The sequence below is a fragment of the Meles meles genome, chromosome 8 (genome assembly GCF_922984935.1).
Source record: "Meles meles chromosome 8, mMelMel3.1 paternal haplotype, whole genome shotgun sequence".
Taxonomy (NCBI): domain Eukaryota; kingdom Metazoa; phylum Chordata; class Mammalia; order Carnivora; family Mustelidae; genus Meles; species Meles meles.
In genome coordinates, this window is record NC_060073.1 from 87,579,597 (window position 1) to 87,601,185 (window position 21,589).

The following is a 21,589-nucleotide window of genomic DNA, read 5'->3' on the forward strand; positions in this document are numbered from 1 at the left end:
TCATATCTTCTGCCTGTTTTTTGATATGATTATCTGTTTTGTGTGTGTTGAGTTTGAGGAGTTCTTTATAGATCCTGGATATCAACCTTTTGTCTGTACTGTCATTAGCAAATATCTTCTCCCATTCCGTGAGTTGCCTTTTTGTTTTGTTGACTGTTTCCTTTGCTGTGCAGAAGCTTTTGATCTTAATAAAGTCCCAAAAGTTCATTTTCGCTTTTGTTTCCTTTGCCTTTGGAGACATATCTTAAAAGAAGTTGCTGTGGCTGATATCGAAGAGGTTACTGCCTATGTTCTCCTCTAGGATTCTGATGGATTCCTGTCTCACATTGAGGTCTTTTATCCATTTCGAGTTTATCTTTGTGTACAGTGTAAGAGAATGGTCGAGTTTCATTCTTCTACATATAGCTGTCCAGTTTTCCCCAGCACCATTTATTGAAGAGAATGTCTTTTTTCCACTGTATATTTTTTCCTGTTTTGTCGAAGATTATTTGACCATAGAGTTGAGGGTCCATATCTGGGCTCTCTACTCTGTTCCACTGGTCAATGTGTCTGTTTTTAATGCCAGTACCATGCTGCCTTGGTGATCACAGCTTTGTAGTAAAGCTTGAAATCAGGTAACGTGATGCCGCCAGTTTTGTTTTTGTTTTTCAACATTTCCTTAGCAATTCAGGGTCTCTTCTGATTCTATACAAATTTTAGGATTATTTGCTCCAGCTCTTTGAAAAATACCAGTGGAATTTTGATCAGAATGGCATTAAAAGTATAGATTGCTCTAGGCAGTATAGACATTTTAACAATGTTTATTCTTCCAATCCAAGAGCATGGAATCGTCTTCCATCTTTTTGTGTCTTCTTCAATTTCTTTCATGAGTGTTCTGTAGTTGCTTGAGTACAGATCCTTTACCTCTTTGGTTAGGTTTATTCCCAGGTATCTTATGGTTCTTCGTGCTATAGTAAATGGAATCGATTCTCTAATTTCCCTTTCTGTATTTTCATTGTTCGTGTATAAGAAAGCCACTGATTTCTGTACATTGACTTTGTCTCCTGCCATGTTACTGAATTGCTGTATGAGTTCTAGTAGTTTGGGGGTGGAGTCTTTTGGGTTTTCCATATAAAGAATCATGTCATCTGCGAAGAGAGAGAGTTTGACTTCTTCCTTGCCAATTTGGATACCTTTTACTTCTCTTTGTTGTCTGATTGCCGTTGCTAGGACTTCTAATACTATGTTGAACAAGAGTGGTGAGACTCAACACACACAAAACAGATAATCATATCAAAAAATGGGCAGAAGATATGAACAGACACTTCTCCAATGAAGACATACAAATGGCTATCAGACACATGAAAAAATGCTCATCATCACTAGCCATCAGGGAGATTCAAATTAAAACCACATTGAGGGGCGCCTGGGTGGCTCAGTGGATTAAGCCACTGCCTTCGGCTCAGGTCATGAACTCAGGGTCCTGGGATCGAGCCCCGCATCGGGCTCTCTGCTCTGCAGGGAGCCTGCTTCCTCCTCTCTCTCTGCCTGCCTCTCTGCCTACTTGTGACCTCTCTCTCTGTCAAATAAATAAATAAAATCTTTAAAACAAACAAACAAACAAACAAACAAAAAAAAAACCACATTGAGATATCACCTTACACCAGTTAGAATGGCCAAAATTAGCAAGACAGGAAACAAGGTGTGTTGGAGAGGATGTGGAGAAAGGGGAACCCTCTTACACTGTTGGTGGGAATGCAAGTTGGTGCAGCCACTTTGGAGAACATTGTGGAGGTTCCTCAAGAAATTAAAAATAGAGGGGCGCCTGGGTGGCTCAGTGGGTTAAAGCCTCTGCCTTCGGCTCAGGTCATGATCTCAGGGTCCTGGGTCGAGCCCCGCATTGGGCTCTCTGCTCAGCAGGGGGCCTGCTTCCCTTCCTCTCTCTCTGCCTGCCTCTATGCCTGCTTGTGATCTCTGTCTGTCAAATAAATAAATAAAAAAAAAATCTTTAAAAAAAAAAAAAAAAGAAATTAGAAATAGAGCTTCCCTATGACCCTGCAATTGCACTACCAGGTATTTACCCCAAAGATACAGATGTAGTGAAAAGAAGAGCCATCTATACCCCAATGTTTATAGCAGCAATGGCCACAGTCGCCAAACTGTGGAAAGAACCAAGATGCCCTTCAACGGACAAATGGATAAGGAAGATGTGGTCCATATACACGATGGAGTATTATGCCTCCATCAGAAAGGATGAATACCCAACTTTTGTAGCAACATGGACGGGACTGGAAGAGATTATGCTGAGTGAAGTAAGTCAAGCAGAGAGAGTCAAGTATCATATGGTTTCACTTATTTGTGGAGCATAACAAATAACATGGAGGACATGGGGAGATGGAGAGAAGGGAGTTGAGGGAAATTGGAAGGAGAGATGAATCATGAGAGACTATGGACTCTGAAAAACAACCTGAGGGTTTTGAAGGGGCGGGGGGGGGGGGGGGTAGGAGGTTGGGGAACCAGGTGGTGGGTATTAGTGAGGACACGTGTGGCATGGAGCAGTGGGTGTGGTGCAAAAACAATGAACACTGTTATGCTGAAAAGAAAAAAAAAAGTGATATATGTTTAAAAAAAATGTAAAACTATGAAACTTTAAACGAAAACATAGGAGACAAAATTTGGGGACATAGGCCTAGGCCAAAGCATTCTTAGACGTGATACCAAAAGCCCAATGCATAAAGGGCGGGTGGGGGGGCATTAAACTGGACCTCATCAAAATTAAAAATCTTTGCCCTACAAAAGATCCAGTTAAAAAGATAAAAAGGCAAAGTACATACTGGAAAAAAATATATGCAAGACATATATATATATCTGACAAAGGACAAATATTTAGAATATAAGAACTCTCAGAGTTAAGAGTAATAAAAAACCCAGTTCAGTTAGAACATAAGCAGGACACAAGCAGACATTTCACCAAAGGGGACATAGAGATGGCAAACATGAAAAGATGCTCAACATCATTAGCCATTAGGGTATGCAAATTAAAACCAGGCTGAGACTAGAACACCTACTGGGACAGCTAAAATAATAAACAAATGCAGGTAAGGATGCAGAGAAAAACCAAACCTCTCCTACGTGGCTGGTGGGAATGTAAAATTGTACAGCCACTCCAGAACACAGCTTGGCCAATTTCTTAAAAAAAAAAAAAAAAAAAAAAAAAAAAAGAGCATACAACTACCACTCAAAATCCAGCAACAACACTCCTGGGCATTTATCCTGGAGAAGTGAAAACACGTCTATGCAAAATCCCATGCACAAATGGCCCCAATAACCTTAACTGTAAGAGCCCAAAACTGGAAACCCCCAAGTGTTCTTCAGGAGGTGAATGATTAAACAAGCTGTGGTATATCCATACCATGGACTACTACTCAGTGATAAAAAAGAACAGATTGTTGATAGTGTGACAGCCTGGATGGATCTCATGGGTATCATGCTGAGTAAAAAAGCGAATCTGAAAAGGTCACATACCACATGATTTCCTTTCTGTAACATTCTCAAAATGACAGGAGGGAGAAGAGATTTAGTTGTTACTAGGGTTTACAGCTAGGTGCCGGGAGGGGAGAGTAGACATGACTGTGAAGGGTGGCATAAGGGTCATCCTTGAGCTGATGGAATAGTTCTATAGTTTGACTGTGATGGTGGTTACCGGAATCCACCAGTGTGGAAAAAATGCAAAGAAGTACATATACACAAACACAGATGCATGCCTGGAGAACCAGTGAAATCTGACATGTACCGATGTCGGTTTCCTGGTTCTACTGTACTTTGGTTATGTAAGATGTTACCAATGGGGGAAAATGGGTGAAGAGTACACAGGACCTCTCTACTATTTTTGCAACTTCTCATAAAACTATAATCATTTCAAAATAAAAAGTTTTTTAAAAAGGGAAGTACAGGCCTTTTACTTAAAACAAAACTAACGAAAAAGAGGTATATACAGCTGCACTACTCGTCAGTGAGATCCCAAACACAGATTCTAAAGGCACATAGTAGGTCTATGTGATTTCATTTTTTTTTTTTTTAAAGTTAAATCCAATTCTCCAGAGTCTTAACAGGAATACATTTTCTAACATCTTACAGCTACTTCCCCATCCCCCTCATAAAATGAAAAAGAAAAAAAAAAGTCCTGATGTGTGAACCCCTTTGGGAATCCAGGAGTCCTATCTTAAGCGCCTGGAATGAATAGACCCTGTTTCACAAGAACAGAGGCCAAGAGCCTCACAATTTAGAGAACAGGCAATGAATGAGCCACACACAAGCCCAGGCGTGGCTTCCTTCAGCAAAAGTAGTGTAGGGACCCACCCACAATGGCCAAGCTTTAAATGATGCCTTTCTTCCAAAACAAAACAAAGTCAAACCAACAAAATAATTTTTTTTTAAAAATCGCTAAGCAAACAAACAAAAACCTCAACAACCTCAGACTGTTTCCAACAAACCTTATAATCAAATATGTCCTCTGAATTGACCTCCAACTTACCCCTTGCTTTTCAAGTATTCCATTGCCTAGTGAATTCTGGGACACAAGAGCCTACGAAAATTAATGAAAAAATAGAAGGAGAAAAATTATTCAAAATGCTAGAGATTTCCTGGCCTGAGCTGCTTCCATATGCATTTGAAATGCAGATAGCCACATGAGGGTGAGAGGTTGGGGGGGGGGGGGGGCAGGGCGTTGGGGATGCTACTTTGGGAGAATTTTGCATATCAGAACTACTAAAGGGTCTTACAAAGTTATTTCCTTTTATTTTACAGGCCTGGAAAATCAGATTTTTACAGTCTTCACTAGCGATTCCCTTGTTTCAGAAGTCATTAATTATTTTTTCTAAAGCCTTATGTTATACAGTACTTAATCATTTTCAAAGTAGTTTCACAAATTACTATGAAGAAAAACAGCCCTGGGACCTAGGGTCTGCACTTTTCCCTGCAACTCTCCCCAGCCAGGCTGCCTTCTAATTTCGGTTAGTTCGGCCATCTTTCCCCAGGCCCTGGGTCCTTCTCCACAGGGGTAGACTTCAAAACAAAACAAAACAAAAAACCCCACATCTCTACCAAGCTTCCAGACTCACTGGCCAAGGGCAGACACTCTCAAGTCTAATCAGCAGAGTGCCTTCCCATAAAATTACTCACATTTCTACATTCATGTGCTTTTCTCAACGACAGCACTTCGAAATCTCATTTAAACTGAAAGTCCTCCATTTGCTTCCATGAAAAGATGTATTTTTAAATGCTTTGATCTCCACACGCCCTTCCGTACATTAGTATTCTTCACCTTCCACCAACAGCACAGAACCTAAAAGACCAAGACTTCTATGCATTTTAAAAAGAAGAGGGAGGATGAAAAAAAAGTTGGCACCTTCTTTCCCTCCTATCCATTTGCAGAGTTTGGGTTTCCTTATTTATCCTGAGACATGCATCTCACAAAAGTCAAACTATACCTATCCTAAAACTAAATATCTCCCAGAACCCACCAGGGAGACTAGAGGCATCTCTAAAACTTTGACTCTATGTCTTCCTCCTTTTCATTCTGGTCAAATCAGTGGTTTCCAACACTTTACTCCTTGGCAAAAACAGTTCAAAGTGTATTCAACTACTGTTCCCACACAATTCCCATAAAGATGTTCATGGTAGATGCACGAACATACTCAGAACACCGACCTGGGAAATAAATTTCAAATTGGTCTTGATTCTTCAAGAACTTACAATCTAGGGAACCCCCTTAATCCCTACCCTAGGTGTGCCATCTAGGGGCAGCTACTAGTGTCCAGCAGCGGTGGGCTGCCAGGAGTGGTCCGGCAGCCAGGGGAAATATTAAGTCAGTTTGGCAGGGACCCACAGGCCCTGCAGAGAGCAGTAATTGTTCAACATCTCAAGCCTTGACTTTTCACTTCCCGAAAAGGAGGGAAGTTTTTTGGGATAGCAGCTATTAATATCCCTCTATTTACTCGCTCATGGCAAGTAACGCTGTCTGGGGTAGTCCAAAGCATCTCTGGAGATCATAATTGGCTCCCGTGACCTCCTACGTCCGCTACCAATCAACGACTTTATAAGCAGTACAAAAACTCGATTCTCATAATATGCCCTGTAAGAAGGAAATGGGCAACCATGCCAGCACTTGATCGGGACAGAGCAAAGCAGCTGAGAGGCCAAGGGCATAAACCATTCAGTCCCAACCGCGAAAGCCACAGGAACAGGGCACCCCTTTACCGAAGCCCTTGTCCAGGTGATCCATACGGTAGCCAAGCATTTTCCAAAGCACTGCCATTTGAAGACAGGACACCAACACCCAAGCCCAAATGGCAAAACCTTCAAACAAAAAATGGAAAGGGAAAGTCTTCCCAGCCACCAATCAAGCCACTACAGAGTAGGGCGTGGCGCGGCGCGGGAGCTGCGGGTAGGGAGCCGGGATTCCCAGCCTGGCCTCCTAATGGGGAAAATTTGGAAACGTCGTGGCGAGCTCAGAGCAGGAGGCAGAGGCCCTCGAGGTGGGTGCGCGCGCGGCGTCGTGGGTTCCGCCGCCTCTTGCTCCAGCCCTGCAGCCTACGGGGCACGTTCGGCCCCTGCCCCGGCGCAGGGCCCCCGGCTCCGCCGGGCTGTCATGGGTCGACGTGCCAATCTCCCTCCTGCCACAAATGTCACATTCCAAGAAAAACCAGTTCCACTTGGAAAGTTTAATTTTTCCCCCTTGAAACCAGATTTTTTAAAGGCACTAACAGCGAGGAAAAGCTAAGTCTAACTCCCTAGTTTCTAAGAAACTTGTCCGGGAGAACAAAGGAGCAGCAGCGAACACGATCCGAGCCCCCGGGTCTGGAGCGCGACCCCCTGGCCGCCCCCACCCGCCAGAGCCGAAATTTCCCCGCGGGGCAGGAAGGGTCTGGCCCGGGCGCCGCATCCCGTCGGGCGGGCCCGTATGCGCGCCTTTGTCTCGCGCGGAGAGCAGCGGCCACTGGCGCCCCGCTTCCGCCCCCTCCCTCGGCGGCCAGGAGACCCGCGCGCGGGCGAGTCCCGGAGAGTGCAGGCATACGGCAGCCCCCTCCGGAAAAGCCAGCCCCGCGTCGGGGTCGCGCCCGAACCCCGGGACTCCGGCCCAGCGGGCCCACACAACTTCCAGGCTCGGATGAGGCGCGAGGCGACGCGGCGATTCGACCCGCCGCACCGGGGGCCTGCAGGGTGGCGCGGAAACAGAGTTCCGCTGCTTCTTTTTTTTAAACCAGTCTGGGTAAGGGAGAGCAAGATCGCGGTGGCTGACATTCCCGGCCACCCGCGCCGAATCGGCTGCCCAAGCCGCTGGGGAGCCTGGCAAGGGGGTGGGGGAGCACCGGTCGGCTGGGTCCCTCGCGTGGGAGCCTCGGAGGCGCCCTCCCCGCCCCCTGAGCGGGGACTGGTTACCTTTCACCGCGGACTCACAAGTTTCCCGGCGCAACTTTGCCTTCCACATGAGGCGACCATGGCTGGCTCAGTGGCGCGGCTGGGGGAGGCGGCCGCCGGGCAGCGTGCTGGGCATGGCTTGGGGCAGCGCGGGGAAGCGGCGCCCGACAGTCAGCCCCATTCACACAGGAAGGAGAGAAATGCCAGGGCTTCACCTCCAGGCGCGAAGCCGCCCGCCGCCGCTGGGTCGTAGAGCGTCCTGCGCGCCGCGCCGCCGCCCGCGCTCCCGGCTCTCGGCTCCCTGCTCCCCGCGCTCGCGCCGGGGAGGGTCGTCTGGCTAGTCACGGTAACCCTACACTCCACCCCCGCCGCGGCGCCCGGCCGCTGGGCCCTAGAGCCCGCCTGCCGCCGCCCGCCTCCCCTCCCGGGCTGGGACCTCGCCTGCTGAAATTGCCCGGAGCTCAAGCTGACGTGTCTCCCCGAGAGTTTAGGAGGACGACAGCCTCCGCCGTTTTGTTCCCTGCCGCGGCTTAATTAATGTCAGACTCAACAGTTCTCCCTCCTTCGAGTTTCTCTTCCTTCCCAGCAGGCCCACTCCAGCAGAAATCAGTTTCCCGGTCTGCCCTCAGTGTCCCTATTAGGGTATGTTTAGGATTTGCTCTTAAGTGGAATTTCCAGGTGAAAAGCGGTCAGGCTTCTCTTTGCATTCCTCAGGCCCTAGTTCACACACTGGGATTGGGTGCCGAGCTGCTAAATTCGACTCTGTTGTCAAGCAGGAGGGCCAAAACAGATCTTCAAGCCTTAGATATTAAATGTGTTGGCAGAACTGTACCTCCTGTGGTCACAAACCCACGGGCTTTTACCTGCCCTGGTGGAGACACAGAAAGTGACTCTGGAAAAAAGTTGCCGATTCTGCCCCACCTCTTAAATCAGGCTGTTAGTAAGAAACACTACTACCCATCCCATTATACACAATTATACTGGGCATACCTCTGGAGCCTTGATCTGGGGACCTGGAACAAGGCAAGCATAGCCCTCCTCCCTAGCTTTCAGGGACCTGCTCTGCTGCTGCCATGTTGAGAGACCAGGGAGTAGAATAGTTGCTGCGGAAGATGTTAAAAGGACAGTCCAGAAGATGTTAAAAGGAAGTCCGCGCACACCACACCTCTCATCTTGCGCTCCTCTCCTCTCTTTGTCTTCTCACTAGACCAGGACTTCTTCTGGGATTCCTGCCTGGACTGTAGCAATTACCCAATTAGTTTGCCGGTGCTTGTACCCTTATGCTCAACTCTGGTGGACTGTGTATCCAGATTCCAGGCTGTTCTTCTGATTCATCTGATGGCTCAGTGAGTGCGCTCTCAAGATAAAACCCAAATGTAGTAATGCAGCAATCATGTATCAAATACCTACTCCATTTAAAGTCAGCAGCGCTAGGACTTGATAGCGCATCAAAGAAACAAAAGCAGCAGCAGCTCACCAGCCTTGCTAGGGTTTATTTAAGTAGACAAGATATGCAACCAGAAAACAGGAAAGCGCTGGTGATGCCTGAAGAATGTGGAGTAAAAGACTGACTCCATGCAGAAAAAAGGGGAGGCTTGAAGGGTAGATAGCATTTGTAGGACATGAGTCTAGAGTGGGGAAAAGACAATGGATAGAAAAAGGAGGGAAAGAAGGAAAGAAACTAACATTTATTAACTGCCCCCATTAGATAACTCACTATATCCTAGGAGGCAAAAAGTTTAATAGTTATAAGCATCCACTGCAACAAAACAGGTATGGGTTGAGTGACAGCCCACTCACTGTGTGACCTTGGGCAGGTCACCAGACTTTTCTAAACTTCAGTTTCATTTCATTTGCAAGGTGACGGAAATAGCCATGGAGTAGAGGTTGTAAGGTTGGAATGAAGTAACAAATAAAATATTTAGCATAGGGGCGCCCGGGTGGCTCAGTGGGTTAAAGCCTCTGCCTTAGGCTCAGGTCATGATCCCAGGATCCTGGGATCGAGCCCCACATCGGGCTCTCTGCTCCACGGGGAGCGTGCTTCCTCCTCTCTCTCTGCCTGCCTCTCTGCCTGCCTCTCTGCCTGCCTCTCTGCCTGCCTCTCTGCCTAGTTGTGATTTCTCTCTGTCAAATAAATAAAATATAAAAAAAAATATTTAGCATAGTGCATATAAGTACTAAACGTATATTTGCTATTATTATTTCAACCAACCCTTCAACAGCCCTGTGAAATAGGAAGCTGATCTCGGAAACAGTCCCAGGAAGCAATGACATGTGAGGTCCAGGCAAAGGTGCTGGGAAAGGAAGAGTGAGATACCATCCAGATACCAAATCTTTGAAGATACCAAGTACAGTGAAGATACCAAGTCTTGAGGCAAGAATTTTACTTTTTCCAGTGACAGTGACTTAGATAGGAGGAAGAACAAGGTAATCAAGTTAAGCCAGTATTGAGCCTGGGCCATAGGAAGAATGGACCATTCCTGGAAGGATGGGTCATTGGACCATTGCTGGGAGAAGCTGAGTGAAGAGGAAGGACTGGTTTGAGAAAGATGTTGAAAGACTTTACTGTCCTCTGGGCAAGAGGACAGAAAGAACAAGAACCTGGGTAAGAAGCAGAGAACAGAGGTGTAGAGAAAAATATAAATGAAGCTATGAAGATCGATTTACTTGGAGAATGCCCAGGACAACAAAAGTCATAAATAGGGAAAGGAGGAGGAAGAGGAGGGCAGACTGGAGAAGGAGAAGAGTGGTAAGGTTTAAAGTCATGGAAGCCAGAGGAAGTTGTGAGAGGGTCCCCCTAGCAAGGGCTCGGGATTCCCAGACTTCCCATGAAGTGGTGGGTCCTGCTTGTGGGCCCACAGTCAGCTGACTGCAGCAGGTGGACCTAGCCTGAGCTCTTCAAATTGGATACCAAGGAATAATACAAGGGCCAAATACATGGCAGGTCAATGTTTCCCCTCCATGCACCTGAGTTTCCTCAACTATTAATAATCACCACAGCAAATATAGAAAACAAATAATCTTCCACATCGACTCTATCTGAAATAATATATAGCTGGGAATCTATTGTTTGAGAACTAAAGCCTGAGAAAAAGGCTTCCGATTTGACCAGCAGCAGGTCATTAATACCGTCTTACAGTATATTTGGTTGCAGACTGCAACATGTGGCTGGGGCTAAACAGAAACAAGGTGTGTCGACAACCGAACCTGAACTCTGCTTTACTAGCGGTAAGGTCGCTCACCAGACAGCATCTGTGTTGTCTGGGTCTAGATACTCAGTCTAAAGGTCAGCATTCTTTCTAAAGTGACCCGGTTGTCTTTTACTCACTCCCAGGAAAGCCAAGAAGGTGATGGAACAATTCCAGCCCTCTTCGGGACAATGCCAAAAACAGTCTTTAACTCCAAACAGGGCACATACTAGGATGCTCCAGACCAGATGACAGAGGCATCCAGGTGAAGGAGAATGCACATGGACTTTAGAGTCAGTCCTGAGTTCTAGTCCTGGGTCCACCTGTTTCCAGCTATGAAGAGTAACATAACATGAGCCTCAGCCTCCTCCTCTGGAAAATGGGAATAATTGTACTTACCTCATTGGCTTAGTGTGAGGGTTAAATGAGATACTACGTATCAAGTGCTAGACACACAATAGAAATCCAGTAAAAGAAACCCTTCTCTTCTCCTCCAGTGATTTGAAACACCAAGGAATTGAAATTCTCTATTAAAATGCAAACATCTTTTTCCCTCACTCTTCTTTGCACCCTCCAAACACACCCCTTAAAATCCTTGTCAACGGGCGCCTGGGTGGCTCAGTGGGTTAAAGCCTCTGCTTTCGGCTCAGGTCATGATCCCAGGGTCCTGGGATCGAGCCCCGCATCGGGCTCTCTGCTCAGCAGGGAGCCTGCCTCTCTTCCTTTCTCTCTCTGCCTGCCTCTCTGCCTACCTGTGATCTCTGTCTGTCAAATAAATAAATAAAATCTTAAAAAAAAAAAAAAAAGTCCTTGTCAACTACTGCATGGACTAGGATGGGCCCTAAGAATGGGCCTGAGCTTGCCAGGAAGGAAACAAAGATGGCAAAAAGAGAGTGGTCATGACCACACCAAGGACAGTTCCTGCCAGCATCACCTAAAATGGATCCCACTCCATTTGGGAGTTGCCAGTCAATGCCTGTTGCGTGAACAAACCAGCAACATGATGTAGCCAGGCTGTCCTTATCAAAATGCTTGTTTTGCTTCCAGAACACGTAAGGAGATTTTTTTAAGCCCAAGTTCTGTAATGCTTCCCAAAGTGTGATTTATAAACCAGAAATGTACAAGGTTCAATGTCTGATGTCCCCACCTCCAAATTCTAGAGATTCAGGATCTCCAAGGGTGACATCCTAGAATCCCTTCTGACTCCTGGCACACGCAGTTGGAGGGGCACGAACTACGGTCTCTGACTGGCTCCTTGGGGTCACGGTGCTCTAGTGATTCTCCTTCAGAAGCATTCACTACATCAGAGCTTAGTATGATAAAGGTCAAGGATGATGGGTGGCATACTAGAAGTTTAAAATAAAGCATTATAGGAGCACAATGGAGTGACTGATAACTCTGAAGCAGGCAACTAGCAGGTTCCAAGAAATCTGAGGGCTGAGAGAAGCAGGAGACTACCAGCAAAGACATGGACACAGGAAAGGAAAGCACACACTGTCCTGCTTCTCAGCACTGCCTTTGAGCCCCTTCTGCTTTTCGTAAGCGTACAATGATCATGCCCACCACAGGTATGATCATCGCCATATTAAAGCCCGGCAAGACGGTTTTTCCCAAGCTTTTCTTTCGTTCTCTGTTTTACAGGGACAGTGGTTGTGATCTTTTTCCTGCTTGTTTCGAAAGACAAAATCATGTTCTCAAATAAGCTTTCTCACGTGGCACGTGCTTCCTCTGACACATGACCTCCCTCCATCTTGCAAGCTGTTGACAGGAGCAAAATTCAGGCAATACTGGGAGGGCTTCCAGTAGATGGGGGACAGGTGGCAGGGGATATTGTGTGCAGAGAGGGAGGAGCAAGGGATGAGCCTTTGCTGGGCCAGACTGACTAAGAATGGAACAGTAAAAAACAAAGAAGAGGAAGATGTCAAGGGCAAGTGGAAATACACAAGGTACGGCACCTCTGAACTCCTGGAAATACCAGGTGCTGCTTTTAGGAGGAACTTACTGTCATTTAACAGAATAGGGCATTTGGAAACCTTCTTCCATTTGAAGCCTACCAAGGACTCTGTTGATTATGAAAAAAATTTCCCAACAAACATCTATTAAGTACCTACTAAGGGCCAGGCGCCGTACTACCATCCTACACAGGCATTAGGCTCGTCTGTTAAGTTATAGATCTCAGGCCTGTTTGTCTGGAGGTTTTTAACTTCACCACCTATAGCGACACACCGGTCTCTTCTTGCCTGTGGCTTTCTCCTGTGAGTGTGTTACCTAGTACACGCTCAACACCTAGTTTGATTTATAGAAAACACAACCAGCAGAGGGTAGACACAATCACGTCCAGGGAGAAGGCGCACACACAAAAATGCTAAGGAGGGAGAGTACTGACAATGTCCCGGAACAAAGCTAGGGTCAGATCCTGACTCAGGAGCTAGGAGTTCTTTACAAAGAGGCTGGCAAGTAGCAGGTATTTAATAAATAATGATCATTTCAATTATTAATTGCTACTCTTACTCTAGAAATCTTGGGAGTATTGAAAGCTCATACTTTTTGGTTGATTCATTTCTCAAGCTTTCTTAGTAGCAGCACTACTGACATTTTGGACTGAGTGTGTCCCTTGTGAGGGACTGTCCTGGGCACTGGAGGGAATTGTTAGCAGCACCCAGTAGATGCCAGGAGGAACCTCACCCCAAGTGGGGGCAACTAATAATGTCTCCAGATGTTGCCAAATGTCTCCTATGGGGTAAGATTGCCCCCCGCTGAGAACCACTGGGTTATAATTAATGGTGCCCGTTTACAGGCTCTGAAGCTTCTAACCATATTGATCATTCTGTTGAGTTGTTGGGTGGCTCCAACTGCAGACTAGCAGGAGGAAGCCTCAGTTTTGGTCATCCTGCAGCATATCATGATAAGGTTATTTCTTCCTTTTGCTCTTTTCATGAAAAAAAAAAAAACTAATTATGTTTTTCTCTATTTCAAAGGATGATGTAGACACATTTGGGGTTTTCCTCCCCCTAAGCTGGAGTCATAATGAGTTTCTAAAACAACAGCAACACAAAATCACTATGAAAAACAAGGATTGTCACAGTAACTGGCAATAGCTCAGGTCAGAATGTTCGTACTTAAGAGTCCTTGTTGCCACCATTCTGAAAAGGACGTTTGGGTGTTTTATTCTGAAAACATGTCCTTTCTGTTCTTAGCTATAACAGCAGCAAGAAGGAAGGCCCCTCCACAACCTGTACAGGAGTTCTGGTTCTTTCTGGAATATGCACTAAAGATGACATGTCTTATACTTTAAATGCCAAAGACAGAGAAGTGGGGAAACTCTCACCATTCTTAATGGCTCCAGCCACTCCAGATGGCTCAGTTCAGGAGAAAAGAAATTCTGTTACAGCATAAAGTCTGAGTGGGGGGAAGAGTTCAAATTCACATCTTAACTGATAAGCTGTCCATCCAGAAACGCACAAGTATTTATTGTGTGTCAGCAATAAAGCCAGTACCACGCTAAGCAAAACAAGTCTTCAGAAAAGTTCAGGGTAGAGGGGGGAATAATCAGAAATAACTAGAAAAAAGGAAGACCAAAAACAGAAGGACTGACTAGAAGGATTCACCAAAAGCACAACAGAGTTTGAAAGAAGGCAGAGAGCTATGGGAGACCAGCAATAGCGTATTCATTCAATCGTTCCTTCAAAGCATATTATTGGTGACATTGACTAATAAGCCACACACTCTGCCAGGTGTGTGAATGCCTTTGAATGGGCTCTGTCTTACTAACATGTACATAAATAAACCTATAATTATACATTGGTCTATGTGTGATGAACAGGAGCAGGGCACAGCAACAGAGACTAAGGAGGGAAAAGGGGACTGGAAAGGGAGGGCATCTCCAAGATGGTGCAGGAGAAGGGAGAGCGTTCCAGCTGGGCAAACAGCATGTGCAAAGATTCTGAAGCAGAGAAGAGCTCAGTGAGAGGGAAGAACTTAAAGGAGACAAAGGGAGGAGAGGGCCTGCAGGGACGGGCCCTGGAAGAGTTCCACAGGAATGTTACCAGTCTCCTCTACCCAGTGCCTGCGAACGGTCCCTTTCCAGCCAACCTTTATGAGGTAAGGTGTATACAAGATGAATTTCAAATTAAGTGGGAGAGAGATAAGGAACATCAGAAAATGAACAACTTGGGATAAATAATAACAAGAGGACCAAATGGAAGCAACCGGAAAGCCATCTCTCCAGAGGCTTCCACTGAGTCTTACTGACAATGAGGAAAAAAACCCAGATCCTCAGTACCAGTGGGGCAGTGGTTCTGAAACTTTACCTGCAACACAGTCACCTGAACAGTTTGTTAAAACAGAGAGCAGTCCGGGGTGTACCCCCCCCCAGATATTCTGATTCAGGGGGTCAGGGTAGAGTCCCAGAATTGCATTTCTAACAAGTTCCCAGATAGGCTGATGCCATTGCTCCATGGGCCACACTTTGAGAACCTCTGGTATAGGCCATTTGGGGACCTACATTTCCACGTACTCCAAATCCCAGCCTAAATGAAGGAACAGATCTCTTGCTTATTGTAGAAGAATGATCAGAACCCAGTGTTCTGTCTTGAACCAGCATGCACAGAGTGGTGTCTCTTCTGTGCCTGGTGATTTCGTGCATGATCTCATTTTATCCGTACCCAACGCCCTGCACAGCAGGCGCTATCATCCGTGTTTTACACATGAGTTAAAGAGGCAAGGTGAGAGTAGGCGAATTTCCAGAGATCACGCAATACACAAGTGACAGAGTCGGGATTTGAGCCTGTGTTCAGAGCGGAGCTGTGTTGTTTCCCAAGCGGGGCTCCTGGACAGAAGAGATGCCTCTCCGTCCTCCGGGCCTCACCGCACCACTAGAAAGCACCATGTGGCCTGCCCCTACTACCATTAGTGATGAATCTAGGTGGTCTCCATTGACTCCTGGGGGCTGCTAGCATTTTGACCTTGTTACTAAGTTCTTCACTTTCCTTATGGGAGGGAGCAAGATCTATGAAGCTAGACACGTGACAGACCAGAGGTCATTTTCCATCCGTGGCACTCAGTACTGAGTTGTAAGTATTCTAAAACACAGGCTGAGCAGTCAGATGGGCCTGGTACCAACCTCCACTCTGCCACTTATTGGTTACATGACTGGTTATACGACCTGACTTTATTAAAGTTCAGTTTTTCTTCTTTTAATAAGTAGTAATTACAAGTAGCATCCACCTCAAGGTGTTGTGAGAAATGCATGAGTCAGTTTCATGTAAAGTAAGAGGCTCTCCGCGTGGTGCTTAGCAAGCAACAAACACTCCGTAATTATTAGCTATAATTACTACCCTGTTATGCATTTTCTTTCAAAATATGGTCATTGTAAGAGGATATTTAATTGTTGCTGTGCTAGATACACGGTTTCTTCTTGTTTACATTTCTCGAGTCTGGGAATATTTCATCGGTAGATCCAGGAAATATGAGCGACTGCATCGTGATTTGAGCCCCTCCTCTCCCCAATTAAGAAAAACATCCCCATATACCCTTATAGACAAAACAGGGGAAAAATGGATTTGATATTGGGTAAATTTAAAATATTAAGTAACCATTGCCAATGAGTATGGATTGGTGGAGTGACAGTGACTTGGACGGGAGTTTGAGATCAAGGGGTCTGATGATCCCACTATGCCCAGTATTGGTCAAGCTGTGTGTGAGGCCACGTGCTCAGTTCTTGAAGGCAGGTTAAAGGGAAATCTTCCTCACCTAGAGAGCACTCTGCAGATGTGGAGCAGGATGGAATGGAGAAAGCAGACCGTGTTAAGAAAGGTCCGTTGTGCGGAGAGGATTAAGATACAATTTGATAGCTATCTTCAAATATTTTGGTAGCTTTCAGAAAGAAAGGAAGAACAGACTCATTCTCTATTTGCCATACAATACTCTAGAGCATTGTTTTTTAAACGGTAGTTGGCAACCCATTAGTAGAAATCAATGCAACAGGCTAAGGAGCATTTTAAATAAGTAAAAGAGAACATAATGGAAAATACCAGATGCAGCCAATCTAATAAGGGTAATTACTATCCCATACACCTTCTGTCTTAGTTATATTTATGTTAAAATTTGTATGTGTATGTCTCAATGTAAAATGTATCCTGATGTTGGGTCGCAGTAAGAAAAAATGTTGAAAGCTCTAGAAGACAAAACACAGACGACTGGGTGCAAGAAACAGGAAGTTGGGTTTTCACTCCCTTGCTACAAAGAAACTGTTACAATAATGGTCCCTGCTTAGCAACACCAGGCTGACTCAGGCTGGGGGGGGACCCCCCCCCCCACATACATCATCCCTCTTGTGATGCTCTAGCACAGGCTGGGTGCTGATGCCTAACAGAAAGAGGGCACTACGTGTCTGCTCCTAGGAGGACACGGAGATGTTCTGACTCTCCAAAAGAGAGAAGATCAGACCTGAGCGTCTGTTGTAAGAGAGAATAGAGAAGATTAAAGCCTAAATATCCAGACTCCAGAAGCCATGAGGCCTCTGCAGGAGAAGGAGTTGCTCTGAGTTGATAGGTTATACACAGGGAGCATGGGTCAAATCTCTGAAGTTATTTAGGATTCCTACTCTTGGAGGGATTTAGTTTCCCACCTCCTTTTCTAATTGAGGTGATTAAAGGACTCAGACATCAGCAATCAATTCTCATTGATAGAAGCACCTAAATGGAGTCCCGTGTGGACTGGATACCTGGGGATAGGAACTGAGCTGTGTTTTATTACGCCTCCTAAAAGAGCGAACTAAAATCCAGTGCAAAGAACAGAGAGTCCCCAGACCCTGCTCCTACACTGAGGGCTGCCCGATAGAACACGTGACACCAGTTGCATTTGAATTTCAGAAAAGCAACAAAATTTCTTTAGTATAGTATGTCTCAAATATTGCAGAGAACATGCATACACTTAAAAAAAATCATTTGTCATTTACCTAAAATTAAATTTAACTGAGTGTCCTCTGTTTTTGTTTGCTAATTCTGACAAATACCTGCCCACACTGGGATATGTCCCTACACCCACCTTACAGGATTCCTCGGTGTCTCCTTCTGTAAACAATGTGGAATGTCAGCACCAAGGAGCTGATAGTCCTAAAATGCAACAATGATGCTAATAATGGAAAACAGGAGTGAAATTCAAATGAACATGGTGTTAAAGGCTTTGTCCCACTGAACTCCCCTGGGCCAAATGTAAGGACCTTTAGAGAGCAGGACAGACTCCGTGAGCGATCAGGACTGGCCCAGCATTTAAGGAAGGAGTTAATGGGGTCACATTCCCACCTTGTAGAGTTTCCATGCTAAACCCCAGGCAGAATGAGGGAGAAGAGTCAGCTTCTTTCACCTGCTCTCCATTATTCAGCACTCAATGACTCGATCCCTAAAGGAGGAGATGACAGCTGTTCTAAGACAGACATGATGCTGTTCATGTCTGGCACCCTTGCTCCCTTGCAGGTCATGCTGGGAAGAATGGATCTCCTCCAGGAAGCCTGCCGGACCTCCCCTTAACCTCCATGATTGGGTCAGGCTCCTCTTCTCTGGGGTCCCAGGCCTTCCTTGTGTTCTTCCCTGATTGCACTTACCATAGTAATAATAATTACAATCACACGTGGAATGTCAGCTACTTTGCATATATTATCTTATTCAATCCCTCCCAATAACCCTATGAAGTAGGTATTTGCATTCCCATATCACAGATGAGTAAACTGAGGTCTAGAGAATTTAGATAACCCACTCAAGGTCCCCAGTCAGTAAGTACCCAACAGCTAGGAGGAGCCAGAGCTCCACTTTCTAAATTTTCTGTTACTTGGTCTTTCTCCCTGACTGAGATCATCATTTCTTTGAGGAGAGGATTGTGTCCCTTCACCCTGCTGCCCCCAAGCCTAGCCTGCAGTGCGCGACAAGTTGGTATGCAGGATTGTAAATGGGTCAGCCCATAGTTTTACAGTCAGATAGACCTGATTGCAAATCGCGGTTCTGCCAAGAATCTGCCACTGAGGTTCAGGAGTCTGGATTCTCATAATTTACTCTGGAATTCAGGATGGTGGGTTAAGAACCCAAGCAGTAAAGACCAGAACTGGGCTCAAGCCCTGGCTCTCCCACCCACCAGGTGGGATTTAGCAAGTCATTTAACTTGTCCAAGCTTCAGTTCCCCATCTGTAAAATGAGGCAAATCCTAGTACCTGCCTCACAGGATTGTTACAAGATGACTGACATAAGTTTCTTAGCCAGATACTTAATACATGGAAAGCACTCAACAAATATCAGCTCTTTTTATTATAGTGCATTTAAAACTGCCATTTGAACTGGAGTAAATAAATTTTGGTTAACTACTAGCATACGTATTACAAGTTTTAAACATAGTTATTATTCAGGAGATCAGAACCTGGGGAAAATAAACCCCATCACGTAAATAATTTAGGGGAAACTTATTTTAAAAGAACTAATCAAAGCAGAATTTAGTCTTTTTAGTATGTACACAACACTGAAAGAGTTCCCAGAAAAGGAAAGAAATATCCATGAGAATGTCACAATGGGAGAGTGGGATCAGGGCTGCCATGATCAGTTGTACAGACTGCTCACTGCACAAGAGTGCCAGGCTGAGGGAGTAAACGAGGCAGAGGTGGGAGGCTGAAATCTAGCAGGCACTCTATCCACTAAACTGGGAACCCTGTCCCTGCTCTTCATCCACCTGGAGGGGATGGTATTTTTCCAATTTGTTCAAAGGCACTCTTTGAGTTTGTGGTGGCTCTGGCTTTATATTTTTGTGGTTGATTCTTTTTCCCTTTTCTCTTCTTTCAGTGTCACTAGATGAGTAGAATAGGAGAGGAGAAATGGGATGGAGTTCAGGGAAGGAAGACATACGTGAAAATGATGAGGAAAGTGGGGGGCAGGGAGGAGGCAGCAAAAATGGATAACATTTACTAAATGCCGGCTATTTGTCAGGCATTGTCCTAAGTGCTTTAGATGCCACTAACTGGTTTGATCCTATACGACAAGGGGAGCCACTGGAGGTGAAGGCAGTGGGGGGGTCACACGAGCTTAACCCACATGAAGGTCACACAGGACAAAAAACCATCTGCCATACCCTAGTCCATAGCAAATGTTCAGAATCTGGAATCCCTTTTTAAGTTTGGAGGGGAGACAGCAAATGTCTTTTCAAGCCAAAAGGGAAATATTTTGCGTTAAGGACACAGCCTTAAGTTCTCTGGCTGGACAATCATGAAAGCTACAGCGATGGACTTTTGTTTTTGGTCAACAGTCAGTGAGGGGCAAACCTGTGGAAGACAGAGACCCCAATGTCCCAGCAGGCTACACATCCCAGCACTAGATCTCCATCATTCAGCTCCCCTTCAGCCCCAAACTTTCTGCAGGGTTCATTACAGACCAGATTCTGCACCCATAGCTCCCTTCTCTATTCTCTTAAAAACCTGAAGTTCCCATAAAATATTTACTGTTAAACAGCGGCCTGAAAGCAGCTATGGTGCCCACTATTCCCGGGAGTGTTGTTAAAAAAAAAAAAAAACCCTCTGAGTTTGAAAATAAATCTTGCTACCAGGTGGTCAGTAATCTTGCCAACTCTGGATTTGGGGATATAAAGGTCACGGGGAGAGGCGAATTAGGCAGAGATAAATATATATACACATTTGACATTAAAATAACCACACATGTGTGCTATGATGATGAACGTCCGTGACTAGTGAGGCTGTAAGGAGAGCGTTTCAGCAGCCAGCACACAGCTAGAGACAGCAAAACCACCCCTGAACATCTGTTTCCCCCATTTTGCCAAAGAGCAGTCTTTTTTTATCCTTTTTTATAATTTGACCTGTTCCATTTTCTGGCAGAGGGCCCTAGGAAGGCAAGCACTGCTTTTTCTGTCTGTATTCCAACTTAAGATGGGAAAGGGGAGGAGGGAACAAGAGCAGGAAGCGGGAGGAGACAGACAAAGAGAAACAGAGGCACAAATGAGGCCTGAGGCAGGGGAGACTGAGAGCAAGAGGTGGGGAAGAGAGGGAGAGGAGGAACACAGAGACCCAGAGAGAGAGAGCACACAAGAGATACTAAATCATTTCAAGTGCCCACCCTGAGCAAAACTGATTGGAGAAAAATACAAACAAAAAGGGCGGATTCGAGAATGATCATCCAGTAGGAAGGTGACCCAGAAATCATAACCACAGTACTCCTGAACAGATCAAGCTGGTTAATAACACTCTCTAAATTCCAGTAGGGCTCAAAATCAATGAAACATTGTTCATAGGTAGTCACATTGTGTTTAATAATCATGTGTAGCTGGACACAGGCCTATATATTTCCAGTAAAAACATCTCTCTGGCAAGGAAAATGCCCTTCCCATTTTCCAGTGTAGTGTGTGTGTATGTGTGTGTGTTTTGTCCCATTATTCTGTATCTGCTTCCTTGCTCTTTCTTCTCTTTAGCCAAGGTAAATAACCATTTATCCCCCAGAATTTATTGTCATTTCCCTTTCCTGCTCCCTTCTCTCTCCCAACCAGAATACCCTAGAAGAAAGTGTCATCTCCTGGGCAATGCACAGCATCATTTTGCAAACAAACATCATGTTTGTTTGGCGGTGAATTTTATACCTGAGCCTGAGCCCACCTGTCCTTAGATATGTTTTCAGATTCCCGTCCGAGCTCCTACTGCCCTGCCCCAAATTACGCTGCTGCCAAAGCTTAGTTTCCTTTAGAAATAGCATGAGCACCATCACCACCGGGAAGCCATCAGAGGTTTCCTGTCGCGGGGACTCGGCTGCAATACAGAGCAGGGAGAGCAGGAAGTGAGTGAAGGAAGAAGCCAGAAGGAGTTTTTCTGGATGTTGCTTCAGATCCCATTATGAAAAATTCCTTTGGAGCATATTGATCCTTATTTGTTGGTCTAAAAACAAATAAATATACACATATATAGCTCTGAGCCCTCACCCTTCATGCATTTATTCAGCAAATATGTACAGAACCGCCCTATACTA

The 21,589-nt window shown here is 45.5% G+C and overlaps 1 protein-coding gene across 4 annotated transcripts in view; it reads right to left on the bottom strand.

The window, feature by feature from the left end:
- Nucleotides 1-21,589, bottom strand: part of AMOTL1 (angiomotin like 1) — a 126,728-nt gene that overhangs the window by 96,264 nt on the left and 8,875 nt on the right. The window contains exon 1 of one of the 4 annotated variants that reach the window (XM_046015717.1): nucleotides 7,420-7,732. The exons of 2 other annotated variants lie outside the window; for them this stretch is intronic. In XM_046015717.1, the coding sequence (XP_045871673.1) occupies nucleotides 7,420-7,468 (49 nt within the window). In that variant the 5' untranslated portion in view covers nucleotides 7,469-7,732. Of the gene's footprint in view, nucleotides 1-7,419; nucleotides 7,733-21,589 lie in introns of those variants that run through there. One more of the 4 variants, XM_046015715.1, reaches the window with a different exon arrangement.